Source organism: Pelodiscus sinensis, chromosome 2 (genome assembly GCF_052426305.1).
Source record: "Pelodiscus sinensis isolate ZL-2025 chromosome 2, ASM5242630v1, whole genome shotgun sequence".
Lineage (NCBI taxonomy): Eukaryota > Metazoa > Chordata > Testudines > Trionychidae > Pelodiscus > Pelodiscus sinensis.
The window spans coordinates 98,247,501-98,272,793 of record NC_143053.1 but is presented as its reverse complement, the minus strand read 5'-3'; the positions used below and the strand labels follow the sequence as shown (position 1 = coordinate 98,272,793).

The window sequence follows — 25,293 nt, the reverse complement described above, 5'->3', positions numbered from 1 at the left end:
AAGAGGTGAGCTTTACACTCAATTTTTGGCCTTAGATAACTAAATACTGTTATCTGCGAATTTGCAGTATTCCTTCGGTATTCCTATTATAGCCAAGGTGTACAACAAATGTTGAGGTAATAACCTTAAGGTGGATGAAAAATGAATGAAGACAACTATACTACATATAAAAGTAAAACATTTTGCACATTTTTATGACGGGGGGTGCAAATCCTGGAGTGTATTAAAAAGTCCTTATTTTACAACCCACAAGCATAGACAATAAGTCAAAAGGAAATAGGAACTCCCTAGGGATGCTGTCAAAGAAAAAGAAAAAAATAAAGAAAACTAGCCCCTATGGAGTCACTTGCCTTAACACAGGATGCTGTTGCAGCTAAAACTACACAATGAATTCTTCTGCAGTTGGAATTTTAGATGCAATAATCCCTTCCGGAGTGTTGTCTAATTATTTTATTATGCATAATAAATGTAAAATATTTATTTTAGTTTACATAATTATATTAAAAATGCATGCTATTTATCCTGAGTCTTGTAAGACATCCTTCACAAGTGATGTATTTTTCAGAAAGGTGCATTTATGGAATTAATGCTGTTTTGCTGGGCTGGCAGTTTATTTTGTAAAGCTTGTAAAAAGTGTCCTATCTATTACCACAAAACATTTTGTCAACCCTATGGATGCTGCCTTCCATTTTATCCTGAGTACTGTGTGCAAAATGAAGAGTGGATTGTAAACTGTTCAGTGGAATCCCAGAGGAATAAATGTCTTTTTCATTAATTAAAGAACAGTAGTGACACACAGTAAGTTAATGTTATACCTGTCATGAGATCTCATGGTCACAGTAACTTATGGCAATGTGTAGTAAATTTATTGTAAGAGCAATCCTACATTTCTCATGCACTTTCATAGACTTCAGTGGTGTGCTAGAAAAGCAGGATTGGGTCTCATATGATCCTATGACAAATTCATATGAATCCATTTTGTACTAAGATGTACATGATCTTCTCCAGTGAATGGAAATTATTATTGGTCTATGAAATGGGGATAGTTATATGAAACAGTAAGTTCTAATGGGCCTCAGACTTATACCCACAACTAGGTTCCTAAATCTATATTTAGGCATAAAAATAGCAAGGGTTCCCAGATGGTTTAACAAAAAACAAAACAAAAACACACCACCACACTGGGGGAAAAGAGAAAAAAAGGGGGAGGGGGGGGGAGTGCTGCACCTTTAAATGGCCCATCACTCTCCCCGCCCTTGCCAAACATGGCAGGGGAAAATTGTCCCTGCTGGGCTTCCGTCCGAGGAAAACAGGAAATTCCGGTATTTTCTGGTTTTTTAAGGTTTTACCGGATGGGGGATGCGAATACCGGACTGTCCGGGTAAATACCGGATACCTGGCAACCCTAAAAATAGCCTGATTTTCAAAAATCCTGAGCATCTGCAGCTCCCATTGATTTCACTGGGATTTGTGAGATGCCAGCACTTCTGAAATATGAGAACTCATTTTACATAGATAAGTTTGAAAAGCTGGACCTCAGGAAATAAAATCCATACTATTCAAAGTATACAGACACAGAACCAACTTCAACAAGTTCAACTCCTTTCTTTTCAATGTGTCCGTTAGAAAATGCAAATAATATTTTTCTAAGTAGAACTGCAATGTTATGCAATTTAAAAAGTTTAGCCACATAACAGTTCTCTCTTAAATGACCTAGAAATCTAGGAGAAACATTGCATAAGTAATGGTAGAAGAGGGCCTTATGAGACCAATTCTGTATTATAAAATTGTGGTGAACATTAATTAACAATGAATAACTTTTTTACATAATGGAGAATATTGATTTAATAATGTAAAAGACATATTGTGATTTGAGACCATAAATGCAGAGACAATCATATATATTTACATTTAAATAGTCTTGAAGGAGTCATTGGCTAAATTAGTAGTGCAAACTTGAAAAAAAATCAGGGATGAAAAGACCAATTATATATCTTTTTGGAAAAAAATTAAAATGAGAATTGTTCATATTTTAAGATTTTTCCTTATTTCATAAATAATAATTATTCACACTAGTGCCAGATACATAAAATCATAAGATAATTTCTTTTCACTGAGGTAATGCATTTGTCTATTAGGAATTTAGAAGCTTAAAAGTAAATATCACAAGGTCAAAATGCAAAAAGATGCCAAATGTAAGATAAAAGTCATATACATAGCTTATATAAATAAATCAACCAAGTATATACAATCCAATGCTACACTTGTTTTCTTTTTGGGAATATATATTCATTAAAAATTATATAATTTACATGATAAAAATCTGAAAGTAGTTTATTATTCACATGGGCACATCACAGCCATTCAAGCTTTTCCCTAGTTAAGAAAGGAATTTCTTTGCTGACAGAGTTATTGAGAATCTTTTCTCCTTTCTATTTTACTCAGCTCAAGCCAATCTTTTTCCCTACATGTCTTATAGTTTATTCCATTTTTGTCTCCACATTTTAATCATAATAGTTTCTAAATTCATATTTACTCTTTATTAGAACCCTTTCATCCTAAAGCTTCCCAAATTGCCCTACAGAAGAATAGCTCTGTGGATCCAGAAAGCTTGCCTCTTCACCAGCAAACGTTGCTCCAATTGAAGATATTATTTTACCTGTTTTGTCTCTAATGTAATGCATACAGAGATGATGTCACCTACCTCTCAAAGCAGGAAGGAAAAAAGTGGAAGGAACACTAATACATTTGTACACACAAGCTAAGGATTACTCTCTCATTGAAATGAAAGTGATTACTATTAAAAAGTCTGCACTTGTAAGGGTTACCACAAAATAATATTTAACGTAGTCTAGCAATGACCAAACCACTTGTTCTGGGGGGACATACAGTAGACTGGCAGTAGGTGGTTGATAATTATCAACAGGAGAGTCTGAGCAGAACATATGAAGGTTAAGAGGTTTACTACTGCAAAAATTTCTCTAATGCCTACAAACTAGTTATAGCCTCAATTCCACATTCTTCTATAAGGTGGCACCTACATCAAAATAACACATGCTGAGGTGTTGGCTTACTACTGAATCAATGTGAAGCGCACCACATGTTAAAGTCCCAGCACAGAAGTGGGAGAACTAAGAGGAGGGTAATATGTTAGCCACTTAAAAAAAAGGAAGGAGAAGAAGATGGAGTGGAGAACCAGCTGCCAACAGCTTTGGCTACCATCCCAGGCCTGTGGAAGCTGGCAGGCAGGCAGATCTCTGTATGCATTCCATACAGGAATACTGAATGCTAAGCACAGCAGCCCCCACTCCTGGCTCCTCAGCAGCCTTGCAGGGTGCCTCTCTGGCTCTCAACTGCAGCAACAGCTTGAATTTCTGCACCACTGCCAGCACTCCAAAAGAACTTCCTGCTAGACACAAGAAGCATGAGTCGGTACCTAAAGAGTGTACCACCCTCCACGTGGATAAAGAGTCAGTCACCTTGGCCCAGAAGGGAGCCATGACAGAGGAGAGCTGAGATAGGTTAGGCATAGGACAATTATTTCCAAATGAACAGGGAAGTAGGGGATGCCAGAGGACTTTCTACACAGTCTGATAAATTTTAGATCTTTGCTCTGTCTCTTCTCTAAAAATATAACTACAAACACACTAAAACACTTATAAAAACAGTCTATGTCCTGGGATCTCTAGGGCATTTAGAAAATTGTCTCTGGCCAACAGTTTAGCCCCATTCACTACACATCTTGTAGGACACAATATTTAAGACAATGCAGTACTTTCCCCAAACCTCAAATAAAGCTCTGTGTAGCTCAAAAACTTGTGTCTCACCAACAGAAGCTGATCCAGTGAAAGATGTTACCCCACCCACCTTGCCCAGGAACAATGCAGCTACCACAACAGTGCAATCAACATGTAATTTTGTACTGTAGACACTGAAAAAGGTAAATCTCTGGAGGAGCTGTCCACTTGTTCACTGTTTACCCAGAGCGTCATCCTGCAAACTCTTACATGAACAATGACTAGCATTCCCAAGCATCTCAGTAGTAGGGATGTGAATGGTTAACCTGTAAGCATTATTCTTACCAGGTGATGCTTACAGGTTGTGTATGGTTAACTACAGCCTGTCATAAAAACCCTGCCTTCACTGCCTGATCCAAAGCTCATTGAAGTCTTTGGAAAGCCTTCCATTCACTTCAATCTGCACTTGTAAATTAGAGACTGTAAAGCACTTAAGGCAGGGGCAGGCAAAATATGGTCTGCCGCCCACCAGGACCCTCAGGCAGGCTCCCTACTTACTGCGGCCCCAGGCTGCTCAAAGCGGCCAGCAGCTGGAGCCATGTGCCTCTAGGTACTGGGTGTCCTTTGCAACATGAAGCAGGAGACTTTGTGGTGTATGGCCAGCAGGAGCTGCAATACTTTTGCTGGGAGTGCATGCAGCGTGTGACGTCTCACCCTAGTGGGCACTTGGAGCAGAGAGGTACAAGGCCCCAGCAGCTGGCCACTATGAGTGGCTTAGGGCTGTGGCAGTCAGAGAGCCTATTTGAGGGTCCTGCTGGGCTGCTGACCAGAAGCCACTTAGGTAAGCATCTCCCGGCCAGAACCTACACTGGCATCTCACCCCCTCCTGCAACAATTCACTACACATCTTGACCACCCAAATCCTCTGTACCCTTATATTGTGTTGGCTCTCTGGTCACTTCCAGGATGGACAGAGGCAGGGAAAAAATTGAACCTGCAACCCTATGCTCCTCAGGAGAATGTCCTATTGCCTAGTCCACAGAAACCACTCCTACCTTCAGGGCATCCCTTATCCTGCCTTCCTAAAGCAGGCATCAGCTCCATCGCTGAGGCAACTAATGTTGGCTGCCAGGCCACTGCCTGAGTGGGTGCTGGGGGGTACTTGAATCCACCACCCTCTGGTCAAGAGGCGGATGCCCTATTCCTGAGTTCACAGGAGACCCCACTCCATCTCTCTACCTTCAGCAGGTCCCTCACCCTGCTTTCCAAATGTGGGAGCCAGTTCCTCCCTATATTCCTTAGTCCACTCAAGAACTCCTGAACCAGGTCACCACCCAAATCCTCTGTACCTCTTTACTCCCCACCTCCTGCCCCAGGTTAAAACTCCCTCTCAGACCCTGTACTCCCTCCTACACCCCTCCCCCAGGACAGAATCCGCCCCTACATCCATAACCCCTCCCCAATTCTGTACCCATTGCTGCATCCCAAGCTCCGCAGCCAGGTCACAACCCCTTCCTCTTCACCTGAATTCCCTCCTGGACCCCACATCCTTTCCTGAATCCTAATCCCCTACTCTGGGCCCCCTTTTGCTCCCAACCTCTGTCTCAGACACTGTACCCTTCATAGAAAAGTGCAGCCCTTGTCCAGTTACCAAAATATTGCCCACACCTGTCCTAAGAAGTGCAGTACAATAACTTCCTTATATCAAATTCATGCTTCATGGGGCAGGGGCACTCTGGGAATTTCTAGCCTTTATTATGTATTTTTCTTTTTTAAATGCTAGATAAAAATGTTAAAAGAACATTATGATTGCATATTTAGCACTCAAAAGTCAAAAAATGCTGCAGAGTTGCATTCACAAGTTTAACTTTCCGCTCACATACATGCATTGAGATAACCCTATAATGACATGAGTATAGTCATTATATCCTAAATATATTATCCATTTTTTCTTAAACTTTGAAAATTAATTCTTGTAAGCTGCATGTAAATGATTTTCATGCACTGTTTGTATAGCATACACAGAATGGTACCCAATGCTACAAGATTTTAAAAATGCATTCAAAAATGCATCCGAAAGCTAGTATGAGATCATTTAATTAAGAACGCCATTGTAATGCACATAATAAAGTTTATGTGGATGAGTTAAGCTTACACAAATAACCTTAATTTCTCTCTTTTCCTGACTTTTGCATGCTTAATAATGCAGCAATGGTATCATCAAAAGAGGATGGCTTTTAGTGTCGTATCTCCTTGCAACTCAGAATGTTGTTCTTCCAAACTTTCCAAATCATCTAGCTTGGCAAGAAGGAGGAAAAACTGTAGCAAAAAATTTAACTTTAATTAACTCCAATTGCTTCCACTTTTATTATGTGTTTGATGGGTGCTCAGACTGCTAAGCCTTTTGGGGCAGCTTTTTTTTCTTGGTGGAATGGCTGCAACTCAACCGAGAAAATTTTCAAAAGTGGAGTTGATTTGAAAATGCAATGCAGATAAGTAGTCTCACCATGGAGAATTCTAATAGACATCAGAGCAGCTGTGAAACAAACACTCAATATTAGCATTATAATGTTACCACTAAAAAGTTTCCCATCATTTATTTTTCTTTATAAAGTAATATCTAAATACTCTGAGCCTAATTTTTAAATGCTCTTCCTAATTGCATATGAGATTACTGATGGCATTTTAATGGCAATATATTTTCACTGCTGCCTTCATATGAACCTGATCAGATCACCTTAACATCTTTCATCACCTCATTATTAATAACATATTACCTGTAGTCACACCACGGACATCTGTAGGGTTTTTCTCCAGTATGGACACGCTTATGTCTTGTCAGATGTGACTGCGTTGTTGAAGCAAAATTACACTCATCACATCGGAATGGTTTCTCTCCTAAAACAGGTCAAGAAAATACATGCTGCATTAATAATTTTTAAAAATAGAAAGCTTCTAGGCCAGATCTTCAGTTCATATGCAACAGAAGAGCAAATACAATCTGCAATTTCAAATATAATGAGCCTCTTCTTAATTACAAAATATTCCTTCTTTATTCTCATTACAACTTCTCTACCTTACCTGTGGGCTATTTGCTCATGCGGCACTAGAGCAGCCTGTTTGCAGGGGAGGAGGAAGCATTGCACTGGGCTCAAATGTGAAACCTGTCTTCCTCCTTCCTGAAAGGGCACTACTAACAAGAGTGTCAGTATAGAAATGCTTTCCTTCCTTGGACTCATCAATGAAAATACCATATTTTGAAAGAGGGAAATATGTAGGGATGGGGAACCAGAGGAGATAAAGAAGAGAATGCAAAAATTATCAGCCTTATTTTATGGATGGACTAAAAAAAGCTAAGCTGGTGCCAGAGCATGGACTTCTCTAGTTACCAACTCCTTCCACCACAAGACCACTCTGACTCTCATGCTATCCAGTTTCTCTCGGTGGGGAGAGGTCACACTGTATGCTAAGATGCTAGCAGCTGACTTGAAAGCTCTTGAGGCAGCCTTAATGCAGTCATCAGCAGCCCAGCTCTGTGGAGCACAGCTGAGAACCAATTTAGGAGACACTCAAATACCGAATGACCTGCACCCATGGTTAGGAAAAATCAGTGATACATTTTTAAGTCTAGGGATCAGTTTATATTGTTCTACATTTTTAATATTCCTTCTCACAACAAAGAATAAAAGACATAAAACATAAAATAAAACCCACTATTTTAAAATAACATTATTTAGGTAGAATGATCAAACATTCAAAAGGTAGGAAATATCAGAAATACCATTGCCTGTGCAACCTTAATTCAGCCTATTTGTACATATGCTTTATGATGCAGTCTTTATTTCCATGAACACATTCCATTATTTCCATAGGACCCAATCCTCACACACTGTACAGAATGAACAGTGCTTACTTAATGAGCAGGAATTTTGTTTTATTCTGGTTGTTAGATGTGGATCCCTCCACCTTATTTATTGCACACTATTCAAACCTTACTTAGAAGACAGATTAATTTTTTGTGGGCTTTTCTGTGGCATCATTATAGTGAGTGCTTCACAAGTATTAATTATCTTCACAAAACATCTGTGAAACAAGGAATTGGGGATATTAACTCGATTTGGATGGGGAACTGAGGCACAGAGAGATTAAAGTCGAAAGTCTCCACTAATTTTAGGTACTCAAGTTGAGACAATCAAGACCTAATTTTTTCAGAGTACTTAGCATCATAGAGCAATCTAATTCCCATTGCCTTCAGTTGCACACATATAAAGTGAGGAATACTCAATTACCAAGCATCTCTGAAAAACTCAGTATAAGTAGCTTGCTCAGCATCACTCAGGAACTCAGTGACACTGTCAGAGATAGAATCCAAACTTCCATGCCAGCATGTGACTGTCATTAAAATGAGGCTGTTCTCTTTCTATGTCTAATCCTCTGCTTGTTTCATAATATTCCTGGCAGCTAGTGCAGGCTAGTAAACAAAATCACTTCTTGTGAAAATTTTTGCTTTTTGAAATTGTTTTTGTCCCAACCAGAATGAAGTGGCAAAAGAAAAAAGAAATCTTTAGCAGGATGGCGGTTTTTGAGAAAAAATGTTTTGAGAGAATCAAAATATATCTTTTAGCTTCTCTGTGCCTGGTAGTCAATTTCAGGAAGCCAGTAAAAAGGAAAAGAAACTTGCGACCTCGCTGGAGAGGCAGAGAGCCAAGGTGCTCAGCCTCCTACCTCTGAGGACAGAGATGGACAGTAAAGATGCCCAGTATCTGCAGCCATATGGTAAGGGAAGCAGTGAGGCAGAGTCATGGAACTTAGCCCTGCCAGCTCTCCTGGAAAGCTTCTGTCAGTTTCACTTGCCACTAGGCAGTCTCTTGCGCAGGCAGTTTTAGTCTCTCTCACCCAGCCTCATTGTCCTGTCCCAGTCTCCTTCCTGACTCACAGTCTCTCTTCCTCCTCATGGTCTCCTTGCCCAGCCAGCCCTAGTTCCAGTGGATGTGTTTCCCCTCCCGCCATCCTCCAATTGTCCTCCCACCTGCATTGTCTGTCTCCACTAACTCCCAGTTCCAATTTTCCTCCATAGGCTCCCCAACCAAAGTCACTTTTCACACTCTTCTTCCAATATGTCAGACCTTCTCCCTCATCTCGTTACCCCCATCCAACGGATACACAGTCCTTGCCAAGCCAGCTGCTGCCTGCCTCCCACCCTACCTCCCAGGCCCACTTCCCCTCTTCCTTACACCACCAGACTACAGTCATAAACTGCCCCAGAAGGCTTCAAATCCTAGTATGCTCCTCATACCTTATACCCAGCACTTTCAGCTCTTGTCCTCCCTGCATTCATATCAGGTAACTTCTCCCTTCCTGCTTCATAGGCCCAGCCTGATGATCAGGAAATCACTAAAAGCACAGAAGAAACAGGCTCCCTGTCCTCAGTTCCAACCATACTTGGCACAGCCTGCAGAAGCTCAGGACTTCAATGGCAGAGAAAGTTCTGTTCAGCCCCAGGCTGGCACATGCTCATGGTGGATGGAATTTGGGGCGAATGGTACAAATGGTGATTTTTTTAAAAGGGTTATAACTTGATCAGATTTTTACTAGGACAGTGAGAGGAACGTTCCCTAATATCAGAGCCATACCCTGCCAGATATCAAGTGCCTGCTCCAAAGCAGCAAGTGCAAAAAAAATTTCAAAGTAAAGGTTGCCAGGACTTTTTTTTAACGTGGACAAAGCAATGTATTTTTTTCCTAGCCTCATTTTCAGAAATGACTAATCTGTTTTGGCTGCCACCTTAAAAAACTAGCCTGAGGCAGACACCTGGCATGGAAAATTTCAATCCAAAAATTTGAGCTTTGGCAAAGTTATAAACAACTTAAAATTGAGTCTTAAAATGGGAAATATTAGACCAACTTTGTAATAGTTGGTTATAACAGCCCCACATATATTTTCAAAATGAAAGCCGGGATTAAACCTTATGTTTTTAAATAGCCAAAAAAGGAGAAGCTTGGACTATAGGTTTCTTAGGCTCTGAAAGATGGCTCTAGAGAAAAAAAAGATGAGCAACCTGCATGGGGACTGGGAAGAAGCAGGTAAAGGAGAGGTAGCTCTGAGAGTCAGAACAACTACTTTTAGTAATTATTGGATTGAATTTCAGCTATTCTTTTCATCCCGTTTTCTGGCAAGTAGGGTGAGGGGCAGAACATTCTGCAGAAACCCAAGATTATTCCGAACAGATTGGAACTGCAGCTTTTCCTGCCCCAAAAGAGACATTCCTGTCAGACACCCAATCTCTTCTTCTCTGAAGAAAGTGATTCTTCCGACTGTTGGGCCAACAGTGGCTTCCTGTTCAATTACATTCTCTGGGATACCACATCTCTGCAACCCATTACTGAACTGAAAATTTCCATGCCAACTCTTGCTTTGTTTTTGCTTAGAGGATTAAAGAAAATAATAATATTTCTGAAGCTTTAATAATATGGCTTCAAATTTTATAGAGAAGGGTCTTTCTTCTTTTCTTTCAGCACTTTTCATTTAGTATACATTTGAATATTATTAAACTGCACCTTTGTAAACAGGAAACCAGAAAATCTGCACTGAAAATGATTTTCTGGTTTGCAGTTCACATCAGCACATATCAGGAAAGTTCTGCTGCTATGCTGAGGCAGAGCCAGTGAGGCTGACAGATTAGTGAGGCCCCACCGTAGCTAAGAGAGTTTGGAAATTCCATCGTGACCAAAAGAAAAATGACTAATCCTCTGCCACCACATGAGGAAGTTTCTCCTCAGGAAATCCTTGTGGCTAAGTGTTCCTGTCAGGTAGAGTATGTGTAAATTTCACCTGACAGAAAATACATCACAGCAACACAAAACAAAAGGCCAAGTGAACTGGGGAAAAATGACTGCCTAACATTCTTAGTAGCTTTTAGAAGCTGCACCAAGGGGAAAAATACTTACGTAAGAAACCAAGTCAATAAGAAAACTTTTAGGTTCACTTGATAGATAAGCTTGTCTCAATCAAAAACAGAACATCCCAGGCTAAACTGATGGGGAGAAAAAAAGAAGCCCAAATTGCTTTTTCCATAAACAAACACATCCAAGCAAGCAGTTCTACTTCCCAGCCATTCCCCTCATGCTTGGCCCAACTGCTTCTGCTTCTTCTCCAAGCAAAGATCTTTCACTGATCTCCATTCCCCCACTCAATTCCCCTCCTAACTGCTCGGTTCCATCTCAATTCCTTCTCCCCTCAACTGTTTCCCTCTGCTCCTAATATCTAACAATATCACTCCTAATCAGTGCTCTCTGCCAGTGCCTATGCCCCCTTTTGATACCCATCAGGTCAGTTTCCACTATCTCTATACTTCCTAACTCCATTTCAAGTCTGTCCCTTCATGCATCCGCAGCAGCTCTAACCTTTGCAGTACAATTCCCTATTTGCTGTGGCACAAGGCAGGAAATGAACACCTTGTGCTTGGCCATATTTGCAGGTTCCATCCTCAGATTAAAAGGAAAAGTGACTAAACCCAGGAATCAAATAATTGTAGGGGACAACCAATAAAAAGCAGGAACAGGAGAGACATCAGTCAGAAGGTCACAGACAAGGAACCAGAGGAAGATGCTGAGCAGAAAACCCAGGACTGCACCCTTTCCTCCTCAGAGGTGGCTATGGAGCCAGTGGATGTAGCCCAGAGGAATTCTGCCCAGATGTGTGATTGAAAGGAGGAACAGAAATACTCCTGTATTTGCAAAGCATCCTCCTCTTGGTTTTACAAACGACCACTTTGGCCAGTGCCAGGAGGAAGTTAATGAGGTCAATAAGTCAGGAGGAGTGAAGTAAAGTGCAGCCAGAAACTGAGGAGAAGGTTTTGGAGGAGCCTGAAAAGAGGATGCCATCTGAAGCATTCAAGGCTGATGTGCACTAGGATCTCCCTCATCACACAGAAGGGGCAGGTATTAGAGAGAAGGGTAAACCATGCCAAGTACACACCCGTGCTCATAGCTCCATGAAGGAGTCATCAACTAATGTCCCCGGCAGGCCACGGGACCAACGTAGAATACCAGGGTTCCTCACCTTCCAGAGAAATTTGATGTTGGGACAGGACACGAGGGTGAGGAATTGAAAGGAATGGACCACGAACATATACAGGTATGTTCCAGATGTGGCTTGGAAACTAATAAAATTGCAGATCATGCAGGTTATGGAAGGGAGGAGGCTGGGCCCCCAATAACAAGAGCCAGACATCCAAGGTTGAGGGGAGGGAGGCAAGTACCTTACGGCAGGACCCACTAAAGGAAAGCCCAAGAGGCAGGTGATAAGGCTGCCCTCACCTCCTGGAGTACGATCTGGAGACGAGGAGGAGTGCAGAGCCCCATGTGATGGCCAAGCGCCAGAGGATACACCCGCTCCACCTGGCTGTATTTTAGGAGGTCTCATTCTGGTGATACCTACTGGGACCAACCCACAGCTCAATGAGTGTGACTCTGACACCTGCACACCAAGCTGGGCTTTGTGTAGCAATGGCTCCATGAGAGATCTTCCCTCTCAACAGCTGACATAAACCCAATTACCAAAACCAGCTTCCAGGCCCAGAGAAGGTCTTGGTAGAAGACTAGTCGCTCATAAATGTCTCATGGAAGACCCCTGGGTCAAGATAAAAGTGATGCCTGCTGCATTGGAGGCCGTGGCGTGCAAGGAGTGAAGAGGCAAATCTGCACTCTAACCACTCAGACACCAGTTAGTTCCTCTGGAGAAAGCCAACAGAGGTAACTGTATAATCAGGCTGACAGAGATAAAGAGCGAATCAGTGCAGGAGAAAGAAACAAAGAAAGGAAGCTCCAGGGGGAGAGAAGCAAAAGGCTCACTGAGCCCAGTCTCACAGAGACGTCAGCTCCTGTCACATTCTGAGGAGGAGGGTGGAAGCACAGGGGATGTTGCGGATAGATTCTTGCAGTGGTGATGGTGGAGGAAACTCAAATGACACTGTGAATGCACAACCACTGGAGTCTGTGGGTGAAGGAATGCTATAGTCTACCCTGGATTTTATGGCAAACCCCCTGATATTCATGGAAGTCACAGTCAGAATTTTCTGAAAGTTATATTTGACATAAATAAACCAACTTTTATTGTTATTTTAATACCCCCTCATTTACTGAGTCCTTATACATCTCAGGGCAGCCTCAGTTTCCAATTTGCTGCAGAAATGACACAGAATGATGTGCAACATGGAGTACCCAGGACTCTGGCACAGGGGCAATTTCAGTGGAGGATGGATTTATCATTCTGGTTCAAAAATACTACAGTTCAGACTGTTTGGACAAGAGTGAATATTGGTAATATGAAGGTTGACCCTTAAACTTTAGAAAAGGTTTACCATTCTTTGTGACTGCTAGGACCACTAGAAAGTTGTACAGAGCTTTAGCATATGAATCATGAGGAGAAAATTTGTGAAAGATTTTTGCTTTGGGTACACATTTGGTGACAGAACAGGTCAAAAATACTTTAAAAGCTTGCCAACCCATGCAAAGAAACTACTCTTCACCCTCACTTATAGCTTCAATAACTAGAACTTTCAGAAAAGCTTGAGAAATTAGATGAATGTCCAGGAAAAGCCTGAAAGGCAATCAAACCCAGGGTCCATCAAATCATGGGAGAAAGTGAGTTCCAGAGTCAAAGACCATTCTTTGTTAGCCTCTTTTGCTGACACCAAAGGGCTGTAATCTCCAATACTTTCTCTAATAACAATTGTCATGGTGCCAATCTGGAAAAGAGATGAGTTTTTCAGGTAGTCAGAATCCAAACTACTGAAATGAGCAGGGCTCGACAAATAATGGAATCTACTCACCCGTGGCGAGTAGATTACAACCCGGAAGAGCCGGGTTCAGGCGATCTGTGCATGCGCAGAACGATCTGCGCATGAGTATTAGTCAGCTAGCACTCATTTAAATGAGTATTAGTCAGCTAGCACTCATTTAACTCACTTGCCATGGAAAAAATGGTTACTTACCTCATAACTGTTGTTCTTCGAGATGTGCTGCTTATATCCATTCAGGTATTCATCTTGGTGCCTTGCTGACTCCTAAATTTTAATTAGGTATCCATTTAGGTATGTGTGCGCTGTGTGCACGAGTTCTGGAAGCTTTTTGCCCTTAGCAGATCCCTTTGGGTCAGCTGGGGAGCCCCCTGGAATGTCTCCACTATATTGGTGCATATATACCCCTGCTGGCCCTTACCCCCAGTTCCTTCTTGCTGGACATTCCGACTAAGGGGAGGTGGGTGGGATTTGGAATGGACATAAGCAACACATCTCGAAGAACATCAGTTATGAGGTAAGTAAACGTTTTTTTCTTTTTCGAATGCTTGCTTATGTCCATTCTATTTAGGTGACTCCCAAGCTGTAACTACTGCAACACAGACCTGCCAATAGCTGCGTCCTCCCTAGCCTGGTGAGCAATTGCATAGTGGCTGGTAAAGGGATGGATGGATGACCAGGCAGCTGCCCGACAGATATCTAAGATTGGTACGGTGGACTGAGCATGACTGGTGCTGGGAATGGGACGGGTGCCAAGATCTATGAGAGGATGTCCTTGATGCCAGCAATTCTTCATCTGACTCTGAGGAATACTCAGATGTTGGCCATGGCAGTGCCTCCTGTGATGGACCCTGGTACTAGCCTCAGTGGTGTGCCATGGTGGTTGGTTTACCTTGGTGCTGGGCCAGGAGTGCTCGTGGTGGCATGCTGTGATGGCCCAGTATGTGCATCAGGGAACCGGACGGCACCGGGGACATGAAACAAGCTGGTGCCTGCGACAAGACTGCACTCTGAAGAATGTGGCTTGGTGCCAGCTCTGGAACCAGTGCCGGTGCCTGGGCTGGAGCCATTGCTGGTGCCGAAGGCGAGCTGGTCGGTACCGGTGGGGAACCACTAGCTGTTGGGGACTTCAGCACTGGTTGCCTCTCCTTGTGTGACTGTGCATGGGAATCCTCCCTGCGCGGTGCTAAGCCCAGTGAGGATGTGAGCTCAATTAGCTCATGGGCTGTGTGAAACGTGCCCAGTGTCGATGGTTCAAGGATCTCTTCCACCAACAGGTCCTGGACCTCTGGACTACTCGCCTGCATGGAGCTCAACCTCCACCTACGTGGAATGGGAGCAGTGTAGCGCCTTGGAGAAGACAGAGCCTTCAGGTGCCCCCCCTGAGAAGAAGATCTTCCTCTCTGTACCTTCTTAACAGTCTCGGTTTCGAGGACTGGTGCCATGGTGCTATTGAACGGCCAGACACTACTGAGTGCCTTGGCATGGATTCTGAGTCACTCATGAACACTTGTGTCCTACAGATTGACGGCGCGGAGACCAGTGCTACTGGTTGGAGCTCTGACTCCATAAGGAGCAATTTAAGCCTAGAGTCCCACTTTCTCTTAATTCTAGGCTTAAACACCCTGCAGATCTTGCAGGCATCTGTCAAATGTCCTTCCCCCAGACACCTGAGGCACTCTTCGTGGAAGTCCCCACAGGACATAGGTCTGGCACCATGGCTTAAGGTTTAATCTTTGTATTCATGCCCATCAGTGGGAAAGAAGCTATTTGCATGTATATGCAACCACACTTAAGTTGCGGCCCTCGGCATGTGTTGCCCATCATTGTGGCCCTAGGGGCTTCCAAAGTTGAGTAGCCCTGACCTAAAGTGTACCATATATTTTAAAGTACTATTTATCAAGGAATTGTGTTTGAAACAAGATGACAACCCAAACTATAATGTGATAGTCAAATATTTCTAGCTTTTCCCAGTTTCCAGCTGCTTCTGCAGGTGATCAGGGTTTTCACTAAAGAGGAGCCAAAGGCCAGTGAAAAGAGCAGAGACAGCCCATTTGCTTTAACAGATGGTCACTGCTGCATAAGAATAACTGAGGAAAGAAGAATTATCCCTTATTATATTAAACATATCCAAAAAATTCATACATACTTACCTAAAGCATGTTTCCATATGATAAACTGTTGTAATTTGCCACAGAGATTTTATTTAACTACAAATTATGATTTTGGTATGAACACATGGCCTGTATGTTCATGAATGGAAGAAAAAAAGAACCACGGGACACTCCTTTCTGTAAAATACAGTCCACACTATGAGCAAGTTTAAGATACCTGGATTTCAACCACTATCACTAAAAGTCTGATGTAATTAAGTTCCATCCTTTTCTAACAGCTTATATGGAAAAGAAAAATAACATTCATCCCCTTTAAATTTCGTCCCCCTTCTTAATAAACAATGAATGAAACAGCACAAGACTTACTGTGCTATACTTTACATAGAATTCTCCCCCTGCTCCCTTTTTGTAGTTCAGGTGGTGGAAAAGGCTACATGATACATTTAATTCAATGCCAAGTAATGTAACTGCACGATGAAGTCAAAGAGCAGTTCACATGAGAAATAGAAATACAAAGTGAGCCACTCATCTGGATAAAAACACATACATTATTAAATTTTCGTTCTTTATTACATTGACCTATAAATGTCTTGAGAAGTAGAAGATTGAAATGAGCGAATGGAACTGATCATACCAACAGTGAACTGTATGAAATGTGTAAGCCACTATTTTCAGAAATTCACGGAAACATTGGAACAAAGACAAACTACTTAGGCATTGGAATATTTTCAGGAGCTCCTATGAACAATAAGTATATGATCCCCAATTACTCTAAAATAGTGGTATGCTCTACGGAAATTACGAAAGTAACATATGTAAATTAAGACTGTCACAATCTCAGTTAATACATGAAATTAACACAAAACTCATTTGAGTTAGATTAAAAAAATTGTCCACTCAGTCCTACATCTTGTTCAGCCAACCCTTGAAACAAACACGTATTTACATTTATGGGAGATGCTACCTGCTTCCTTTTATGTCACCTGAAAGTGAGGCATTTGCATGGCACTGTTGCAGCTGACATTGCAAGGTATTTTAAATGCTAAATATGCTAAACATTTGTATGACCCTTAATGCTTTGACTTGCAAGTTTTTCATTATTTTGTTTTTGACTACATTTATGTAAAAAAATAGAAATTCTAGACTTGTAAGTTGCACTTTAATGATAGATTGCACTACAATACTTTCACAAGGTGAAGAGAAAAATATTATTTTCTTTATCTTTTTACAGTGCAAATATTTTTTAAAAATACTATAAGGTGAGCACTGTACACTCAGTATTCTGTGCTGTAACTGAAATCTATATATTTGAAAAAAAACTCATCCAAAATATTCATAAAAATGATAATTGCATCATTGTCTAACAATGTGATTAAAACTGTGATTAATCGTTACTTTTTTAATCTCACAATTAATTATGATTATTTTTAGTTGTTTGGCAGCCCTAATGAAAACTAATTTTATATGTAGGCTATCACAAGAAGTTGCAATATCACTTTCATGTGTCCCTTGGGGACAAATTCTCTCACGTACACAAAGTGTGAGTAAATAGCTCTGGCTCGGTGGATACCATGACAATTGGTGGGATGCAAACCTCCTCTCCAAGTAATAGAGTAGCAGCAGAATTATTTCACAGACATTACTGCAACCCAGTGAGGCACATTCGACTTACTCCATTAAATCAATGTGTCACCCAACAAAAACTGTTAGAAGACAATGACGTGGTTCTTTGACAAAGGTTCTATTTATACATAAAATCTATTTCTTTGTTCCACAAGTACCTATCAGTGTTAAACAAGGGCAGAGGCATCATTCTAATAAAGTCTTTTTACTATGGAAAAGACTATTGCTTGAACTTCAGAGTACTGAGCCTCTATTGTTCTATTTAATGCCTTTAGCCAGAAATGGGGATATTCAGCATTTCCAAAAATGAAGCCATTAGTCTGATAAAACACACTATAGAACTTTCTATGCAAATCCATTATAGAACTGCAGGAAAAGCTCTTGGTAGACCACCAGAGAAACTCACAAAATCTCCTTATGAAGTCAAGGTCAGTGAAAGCCATAATCAATTCTACATTCAAAGGCCACACTGTACAGAGAAGCAGTATACATAAACTAGATATGTGGTTGGCTTGTTTTTTGTTTTTTTGCATAGGACAGAGATGTCAACCAATAAATCACAGGTTACATCATTCTTCCGTAAGAAAATAATACCACTTTTGGTCAAGTTTTTCTCCTCTCTCGGAATTGACATGCTAACACACATGGTATTGTGCAACATCAACTCTGACAAACTGGCCTGTGTGGCAATGCACTCTGATAATGAAAGTGCAAAACATACATTTGCCACCACTTAAGACTTATTATAGTTCTTTTCTGTTTAATATGATCATATTTTTTTACTTCCCTTTCTTTCTCATTTTAAAAATATAAAAAATTCTATGGTGGTAGTATTCTCCATTTGCCAAACTGAGTTCTGAGGTAGATGTTTTGCCCTGTGGGTGACAAAGGGACAGAATCCCATACTCACATTGAGTAGTACTTTCCTCTGCACATAAAACCAGCGAAGAAAAAGGCACTATTGCAGAGTCAGGTATGTCTCATTCTAAGTACACAGTCTAACCCAATTCTGTTCCCAAAAGGAGGAACAAAATAAGTAGCATCAGAAGCAAGAGAATGAAGGGCTAAGTAGTAAGGCATACTCAGATCCCAGAGCCAGTCCTCCTCTGTGTCAGATATTCTGAACATTCCTCATGGATACCAAGACAACTTATGCCTGCAGGCTGGGAAAACAGGAAGCTTATTAAAGTGGCCAAGACACCTCAACTACATGTGAGGATTTGCTCCCTTGCCCTTGAATCCAGGGTCTCTGACAGTTGATAATAAATCTTGGATTGTGTCACTCTCTGAGACAGCTTATATTGTATCAAGGAATTATTTAAACCATTTAAATCATTTTTTATTCCAACCCCTTTCAAACCTCATTATAATTTTCTTCAGCATTCTATATGCAGAGAAAACAGTGTCAAACAGGGATGGACAAGAGAAATATAGATACAAAGAGTGGTGCATGAGGCTTAGCACTGAGATAAAGCTGTGCACGGGATAAGAATATTGTGGAACCTGCATAAGTAAAAACAAAACCAACAAAAGGCGTATTGTGCCATTTTCTTTGCAACACATAAAAGACACTGATAATTCTTCTGCTAAAGAATCATCTCCGATTGTTTGTGCCACAGAGGCAGATAAATGCCAAAAAGATAGATCCTTCCGTCTCTGAGATATTGTCCTGTATAGTATAAAGTTAATAGCAAAGTAATAATGAGCCTCCAGTCCTGACATAAAATATAAACTTATGCCTACTGCATGCAAGCCTCATGATCTATAACCTTAAATGCCTGAGATCACAGCAGAGAAGACTCCACCAGGATGGCATGAGGAGGACAGATGTTACCCACTCAATAAATTAAAGGTGTTTCACTGGGACCAAACCTGTAAACCTCCTTGCAGGAGGCATAAAAGATATGTCAAAAAAGGTTTTCAGATCCCCCTCTAGACTGCCACTTTTTGCCGACAAAGTGCTGAGTCGGCAAAACGTGGAGGCCATTTTTATGCAAATTAGGCGCAGGATATTTAAATCCCTGCCTCATTTGCAATGTCGACTTGCCTAATCTGCATCTCTCTGTTGACAGAGGGAGGCAGTCTAGACATACCCTTAATAAAAATGGCCTGATCTGCAGAGAAGATGAGTACCCAAAACTCTCCATGTAGTCACTGAAACCTCCAAATGGTCAAGATGTTTGAAAATCAGGATATTTTAATTTAGTTACCTAAATATAGATACAGATGTCTAAGCTTTAGGCATCTATGGTTGGAAAGTTTGGTTAGTGAGCTTAGCCATCATAATATAATAAATCTATTCCAAATAACTTAAGATAAGGTTATAATTGCATGGTTAAGTATTCAAAACACAGTAAAATAAAAAGTTTCTATTGCATGTGCAGTGCTAGTTCTTCCTCCTCTCTGTATACATTAGTCTATAGCAGAGGTTTTCAAACTTTGGGTCTCAGCTCATCTGGGTAAGCTGCGAGATGCTTGGTTTACCAGAACATCCACAAGCACAGCTGCTTGCAATTCCCAATGGCGGTGGTTTGCCATTTCCAGCAAATGCGAACCGTGTGTAGCTGTAGGCCGGTTTGTGCCATTTCCTGCAGTTTCCATTGGTTGGGAATGGCAAACTGTGGCCATTGGAAGCTGTGAGCAGCTGTGCTGAAGAACACATGGGTAAACGAAGTGTCTCATGGCCCACCAGCGGCTTACCCCAATGAGTCAGGACTCAAAGTGTGAAAATACCTGATTTATAGAACCAGACCCTCAACTGGCTTAAAATGATACAGCTTCTTTTTACTTAAACTTTATCCATTAACTTCAGTCGTGAGACACCCAATATACCAGCTTCACTGATTTTATTTTCTTGATCATTTACTATTTCTCAAAAAAAAAAAAAAAAAGACATACCTTCTTTCTGTAACTTGAGATAAGTATAGAATTTGTAAAACGACTTCAATTAGTTTTTAATACAGTAATTTCAGTATTATGCTTCTCAGATATATCTTCATTAACTCAGAAGCTTGATATGATAACTTTTCGATTCCTATCAATAATTTTATAAGCACGCAGATACGGCATATTTTGCAGAATGAGGCTGCTAACTATGAAGGTAACTTTAGCTGCATACTTGGTCAGTAAGTGGTCTATATGCCAGCTCTATTACCGAATTACTGTTATATATTTCACATACATGAATTTAATGAACTGTGCAACACACAGAGAATATTATACAATACAGCAAGATACTACATAAGAATAGATAAAGTTGCAAAAATTATGTATTATATTATCTTGTCTAATATCTACATTCCCAGCCTCATAAGAGAACATTTTAAAAAGTTATCAGGAAATAAGATTTGGGAGTTAAAATGGAAGCATATGACTTTAACTACAGCAGTCATTATTGTTCCTTATAAAATTCAGATGTACTGATACAGTGACACTTTGACAGAATACAGTGCAAAATTTTCTAAATGCATCATCTTAAATACTTTAAATATATAAACATCCTTTAGTAAGTGGGAAACGAATGAGACTGTACATCTCACATATGTAAATTTTTTGCTATCCTAGAAGTTAATTCCCAGAAATGACAACCCCATTGACTTCAGTGAAAATGAATAGTTGTGACTAGTGGAGAACTTGGCTATATACATTTATCTTTATAACAAATATACTTCATGATTTTGGCAGTCAATCTCTGAAAATCCCACCCTTGTGTGAACATTGCACTTCCCTCCAAAAAGATGTGGCTGAATAATCTGAGATCATGGCTGTCACTGTACAGATTCAGGATGCCCAGGAAAACAGAGTATGTTCTATCGAGGAAATTCTGCTCTAAAATGGCAAAGTCCTGAATTGGATTACTTTACTCTACACAAAGCCACAATACAAAATCCCCACAATACAGAAGTAATGGAAAATTCTCAATGCAACAATTAGAACCAGGCATTTGTTAGCAATTTCTGTCCAGTGTATATTCAACAATAGTGACTTAACCACACACTATTATTCTTGATGATATCACATTATCCTCCTGCTAGTCACTAATATAAAAATTAGTTTAAACAGTGATGTTTCTACATCTGTTTGAACAAAACTTATTCAAATAATCAAAAACAATGAACTATTGAAACGCACAATTATGGTAAAATATATTAATAAATGTTTAATACTTATACTTTTTAAGTCTTCCGAAGCAGAGACGCAATTTAATTTTATCTGATATTAAATTTTTATAACCAGGTGGTATGAAAGCTTTCCTAGTTTGAAGGAGAAACCCTGCTTTACATGCAAGACATGTAGTATCTCTTTAAGTTACATCTATTAATTACAAACCATCTTAAAATTGAAAAAGAGTCACTGAAACAACACTTGCTTTGAACTATGTCTCAGTCCAAAATAATGGATTCACCTAAATATGATCTCTAATTTTCACCGAAGGACCCTCAAGCAGATTCTTGTAAAAGCTTCTAGCAGTTGCATAATCTATTTGGGCCTTAAAAGAGTCGTTAGTGTACTTAGCATTAATTTTAAAAAAGACACCTGAACTTTATATTTTTATCTTGCTTTAAAATGAAAATGAAGATTACTCAAATTCATAGCTAACAGCATTTGATATACAGCTTGAGGATACAGATTTTACTAAAATGAAAAAGGGAAAGCAAACAATGAACCAATATATTATTTGTGCTTTAACATGCTGTTTGACTTGCTTTATTCCCCAGCCTGGATGATACTCTCTTGCTATATAGCAAATATACCAAAGGGTAAAGACAGCTTTACCGACCTGTGTGCTGCCTCCGATGCTTAGTGAGGGCATGACGTGTCCCGCCGGCAAAGCCACAAAGGTCACAAAGGAATGACTTCTCGCCTGTTGCAACAATAAACAGATGAGGGACTGCGGAGGTCACAGATCATTAAAACATATCTATCAAGGCTTTCAGGGTTACTAATTCCTCCAATCAAATGTTTCCATGTAAATATGTCAAATGGGAATGAAATTACCACTGCGGTTTATTGACTGTGATAAAATCTGAAAAGCACCACTGAACATAATTACATACTTGTCAGACCCATAAAAATTAGCTTTATTATCAATGGAATGGTTTTGTACAACTTCATTTCTGTTAGATGTCTTCCAGATGGGGCTGCTTTATGCACTTGAACAGTTTTTATGCATATCCTGATTTTTTACAATTCCCATACATCTGGCCTTTCTGTGCTGAGTAAAGATTGCCTGGAAAAGTTAATATACTGTATATATGATTCTGCTTAAATGAAATATATTGAATTTGCTAACAAATTAAGGATAGTGAGAAATTTTAACTGACTTGATCATAGTCTTCTTTAGTAAACTTACATTTTTAAAAATGTATTCAATTATTTTCTTGAATATACTGAAGAGCCCAGGCAACAATAAAAGCCATATTATTCAGTACCAATGGCAATTCAGTACTGTTTATGTTCCTAAAACTTTCATGACATAAAGAAAACAAGTCTGGGGATTACTACAGAAATTGCAGTAGAACTCATATTGTTCATCTTTAATGATATTTCTTCATTCCAAACCTCCGGAACAATTAGAGAGATTTGGCAGGCTAAAAAGTGTGTAAATGCTCGTTTTTAGTATGTTTATTCCAGCTAAAAATTTGCCCCATTGTCTATAAATACAATCTATCATTTCACAGTACCATTTTTACACAGTAAGTACTAGCATACTAGGCAGTTTCATCCCAAAAGACCCATTGAGAACAACATGATGGAATAATAATGTTAACCTTGGACAGATCCAGTGCAATTATAAAATAGCTTTAAAAACAAATTAGTCACTTTACTAATTTGGAACCAAATTTTACCCACCCACAGAAATACCAAGAAGGAGGCATTAGAAGAGTCAGGACACTGTATGTGGGGAATCTAACAAAATTTCCTTTTAATTTTCCCTTGAACAGGAAGGGGACTTAGGATCTTCAAAGGATAAGAGGGGTGCTGTCTCCCAACCCTGCTGAGATGTATATAATATTCAAAGAAGTCTAGCCTAATCCTGAGATGTCAGACTCTCCTGGCTGCTTTTCCTTTTGCCTCTGGAAGCCATGTACACCAATACCTGTGTTAATGTTGTTTTGATAGCATTAATGTAAGTGAGGTACTTTCTGAGATATCCACTAACCATAGAGAGAAGAATGCCACAAACAAGAGTTCCTATCCTTCCCCCTCCAGCATGGCAAAACCACTATGGGAATTCCAAGTCCATGGAGCATCAAGAGAGGGGATTCCACATAGTAGCAGTGAGCTGGCCCCTCAACAGAAATTTGGTATATCATGTTCACTTGGGTAATACTCCCCCCTCCAATTTAACTTTATTTACACAGATGCCACTTAGGCTTTAGGGGCTCCCCTGGACTCAGGACTCCAGTACAACTGTTCCCTTCACTGTCTACTCTTATCAGCTCTGTGGATGATTTTATGATAGTAGCACCATCCTTCTTATCTCTAGTAAAATATATCTGATGTAAAATACCTCTGCTCTTGATTGGGAGAAAATTATCAAGATCTTGGAATGATTCTGGCTGAATTTCAAAAGTGGCCTGAAACTTATCACTACAGTGTATATATAAAAACCACTGACTAGCCTGTACAAAGGTACTTAAGCATCTAAATGCAGTGTGCACAGGCACATCCATATATTACGGCACAGAAAAACATAAGCAAAAATAGTTTATACATAAATTTAGACTTGCAACTGTAGAATTCACTCTTGAAAATTTGGCTCCTTATGCAATAAGAATTCCAAATGGTGCCCTACAAGCAGAATATCTTTTGGTAACTGAATGTAAGAATTAGCTCTAGCCATTTTGTAATTGTAACTGAATTAAAAACCAACCAACAAGCTAAAACCAGTATAACAGAAAAACCGCAGTAATTAAAAACAGTCCCTCATTTCCACTTGATGTGAATATATTCCTGTTAAGAAGAAAATACCAGCAAAACTTTAAAATTATATAACCAAAATCTGAATGCAGCTGACAATGTTACTGACTAATTAATTACTCAGCGATTATTATTAATTACTGACATAATATATTGTGTTTTTGCAGAGATTTCCCTCTATAGTCTCTGCTCGTTTTGCTTGGATTTTTGTGTCATGATCTTTTCTCCAGCACTTGAGTTCATCAAAGTATTAAAGGAAGGGAGTAGAAAGGCTATAAAGAAGAAAGCTTAATTATAATTAATTAAATATTAATTTAATTAATTAATCAATTTTAAATATAAATCTTTCTAACTATCTGCAATACCCACCAAGCCAGCATAAAATTCACACTTTAAAGTTAAATGCTGTTCCATGCCTACTAGGAAATTGTTCTATATATATATATTATATATATATATATATATATATATATATATATATAGTCATAAATTTGCTCATGTTGTGTTTAACATCTCTGAGCAGACTTGAGAGTGGCCAGCAGCTTTGTATGTTAATGAGGATTCAGAATATCCATAGTACCTTTGCAGGCTTGAAAATTTATTGTGTTTTATTTTTGGCTGGGTTTATTTAATGTCTTTTTGAAACACTGATACACAATACATTAAAATAGAGGAATTATTTTAAAATAGGCATATCAGCACACACAGTATAATGTTTTATCATCTAGATCCTTCATATTAATTTGCAGACAAAACCTGTACTTTTGATTCAGGCAAAACGACTGCTAAAGTCAGTGGGAGTTTATATTTGAAATTACTAGGTAAAGATGGCAGGATCTGGTCCCTGCGTTTTAAACAACAGAAAAGAGGTAAAGAGCTATAATTTGCTTCCAAACACATTAGTGAATTAGTGACCTTGTTTATATGTCCGTGTATGTGTGAGCATCTGCATATATAGCAAACACACAATTCCATCTCTATGACACTAGCTTCTACGGAATAGTATTTCACATCTACCTCTGTAGCTTCATGCTTATTGAATTTTCCATAATTAAAAAATATTTTTCTTTTATTTTTTTGTGATGACATATAGGAT

General features: G+C 39.7%; 1 protein-coding gene across 1 annotated transcript in view; it reads right to left on the bottom strand.

Moving 5' to 3' along the window:
- ZNF407 (zinc finger protein 407) overlaps positions 1 to 25,293 on the bottom strand; it is a 456,924-nt gene that overhangs the window by 172,431 nt on the left and 259,200 nt on the right. The window contains exons 6-7 of the mRNA XM_006121401.5: positions 22,054 to 22,137; positions 6,515 to 6,635 (exon numbers count right to left, since the gene is read on the bottom strand). Of these exons, the coding sequence (XP_006121463.4) occupies positions 6,515 to 6,635; positions 22,054 to 22,137 (205 nt within the window). The remainder of the gene's footprint in view (positions 1 to 6,514; positions 6,636 to 22,053; positions 22,138 to 25,293) is intronic.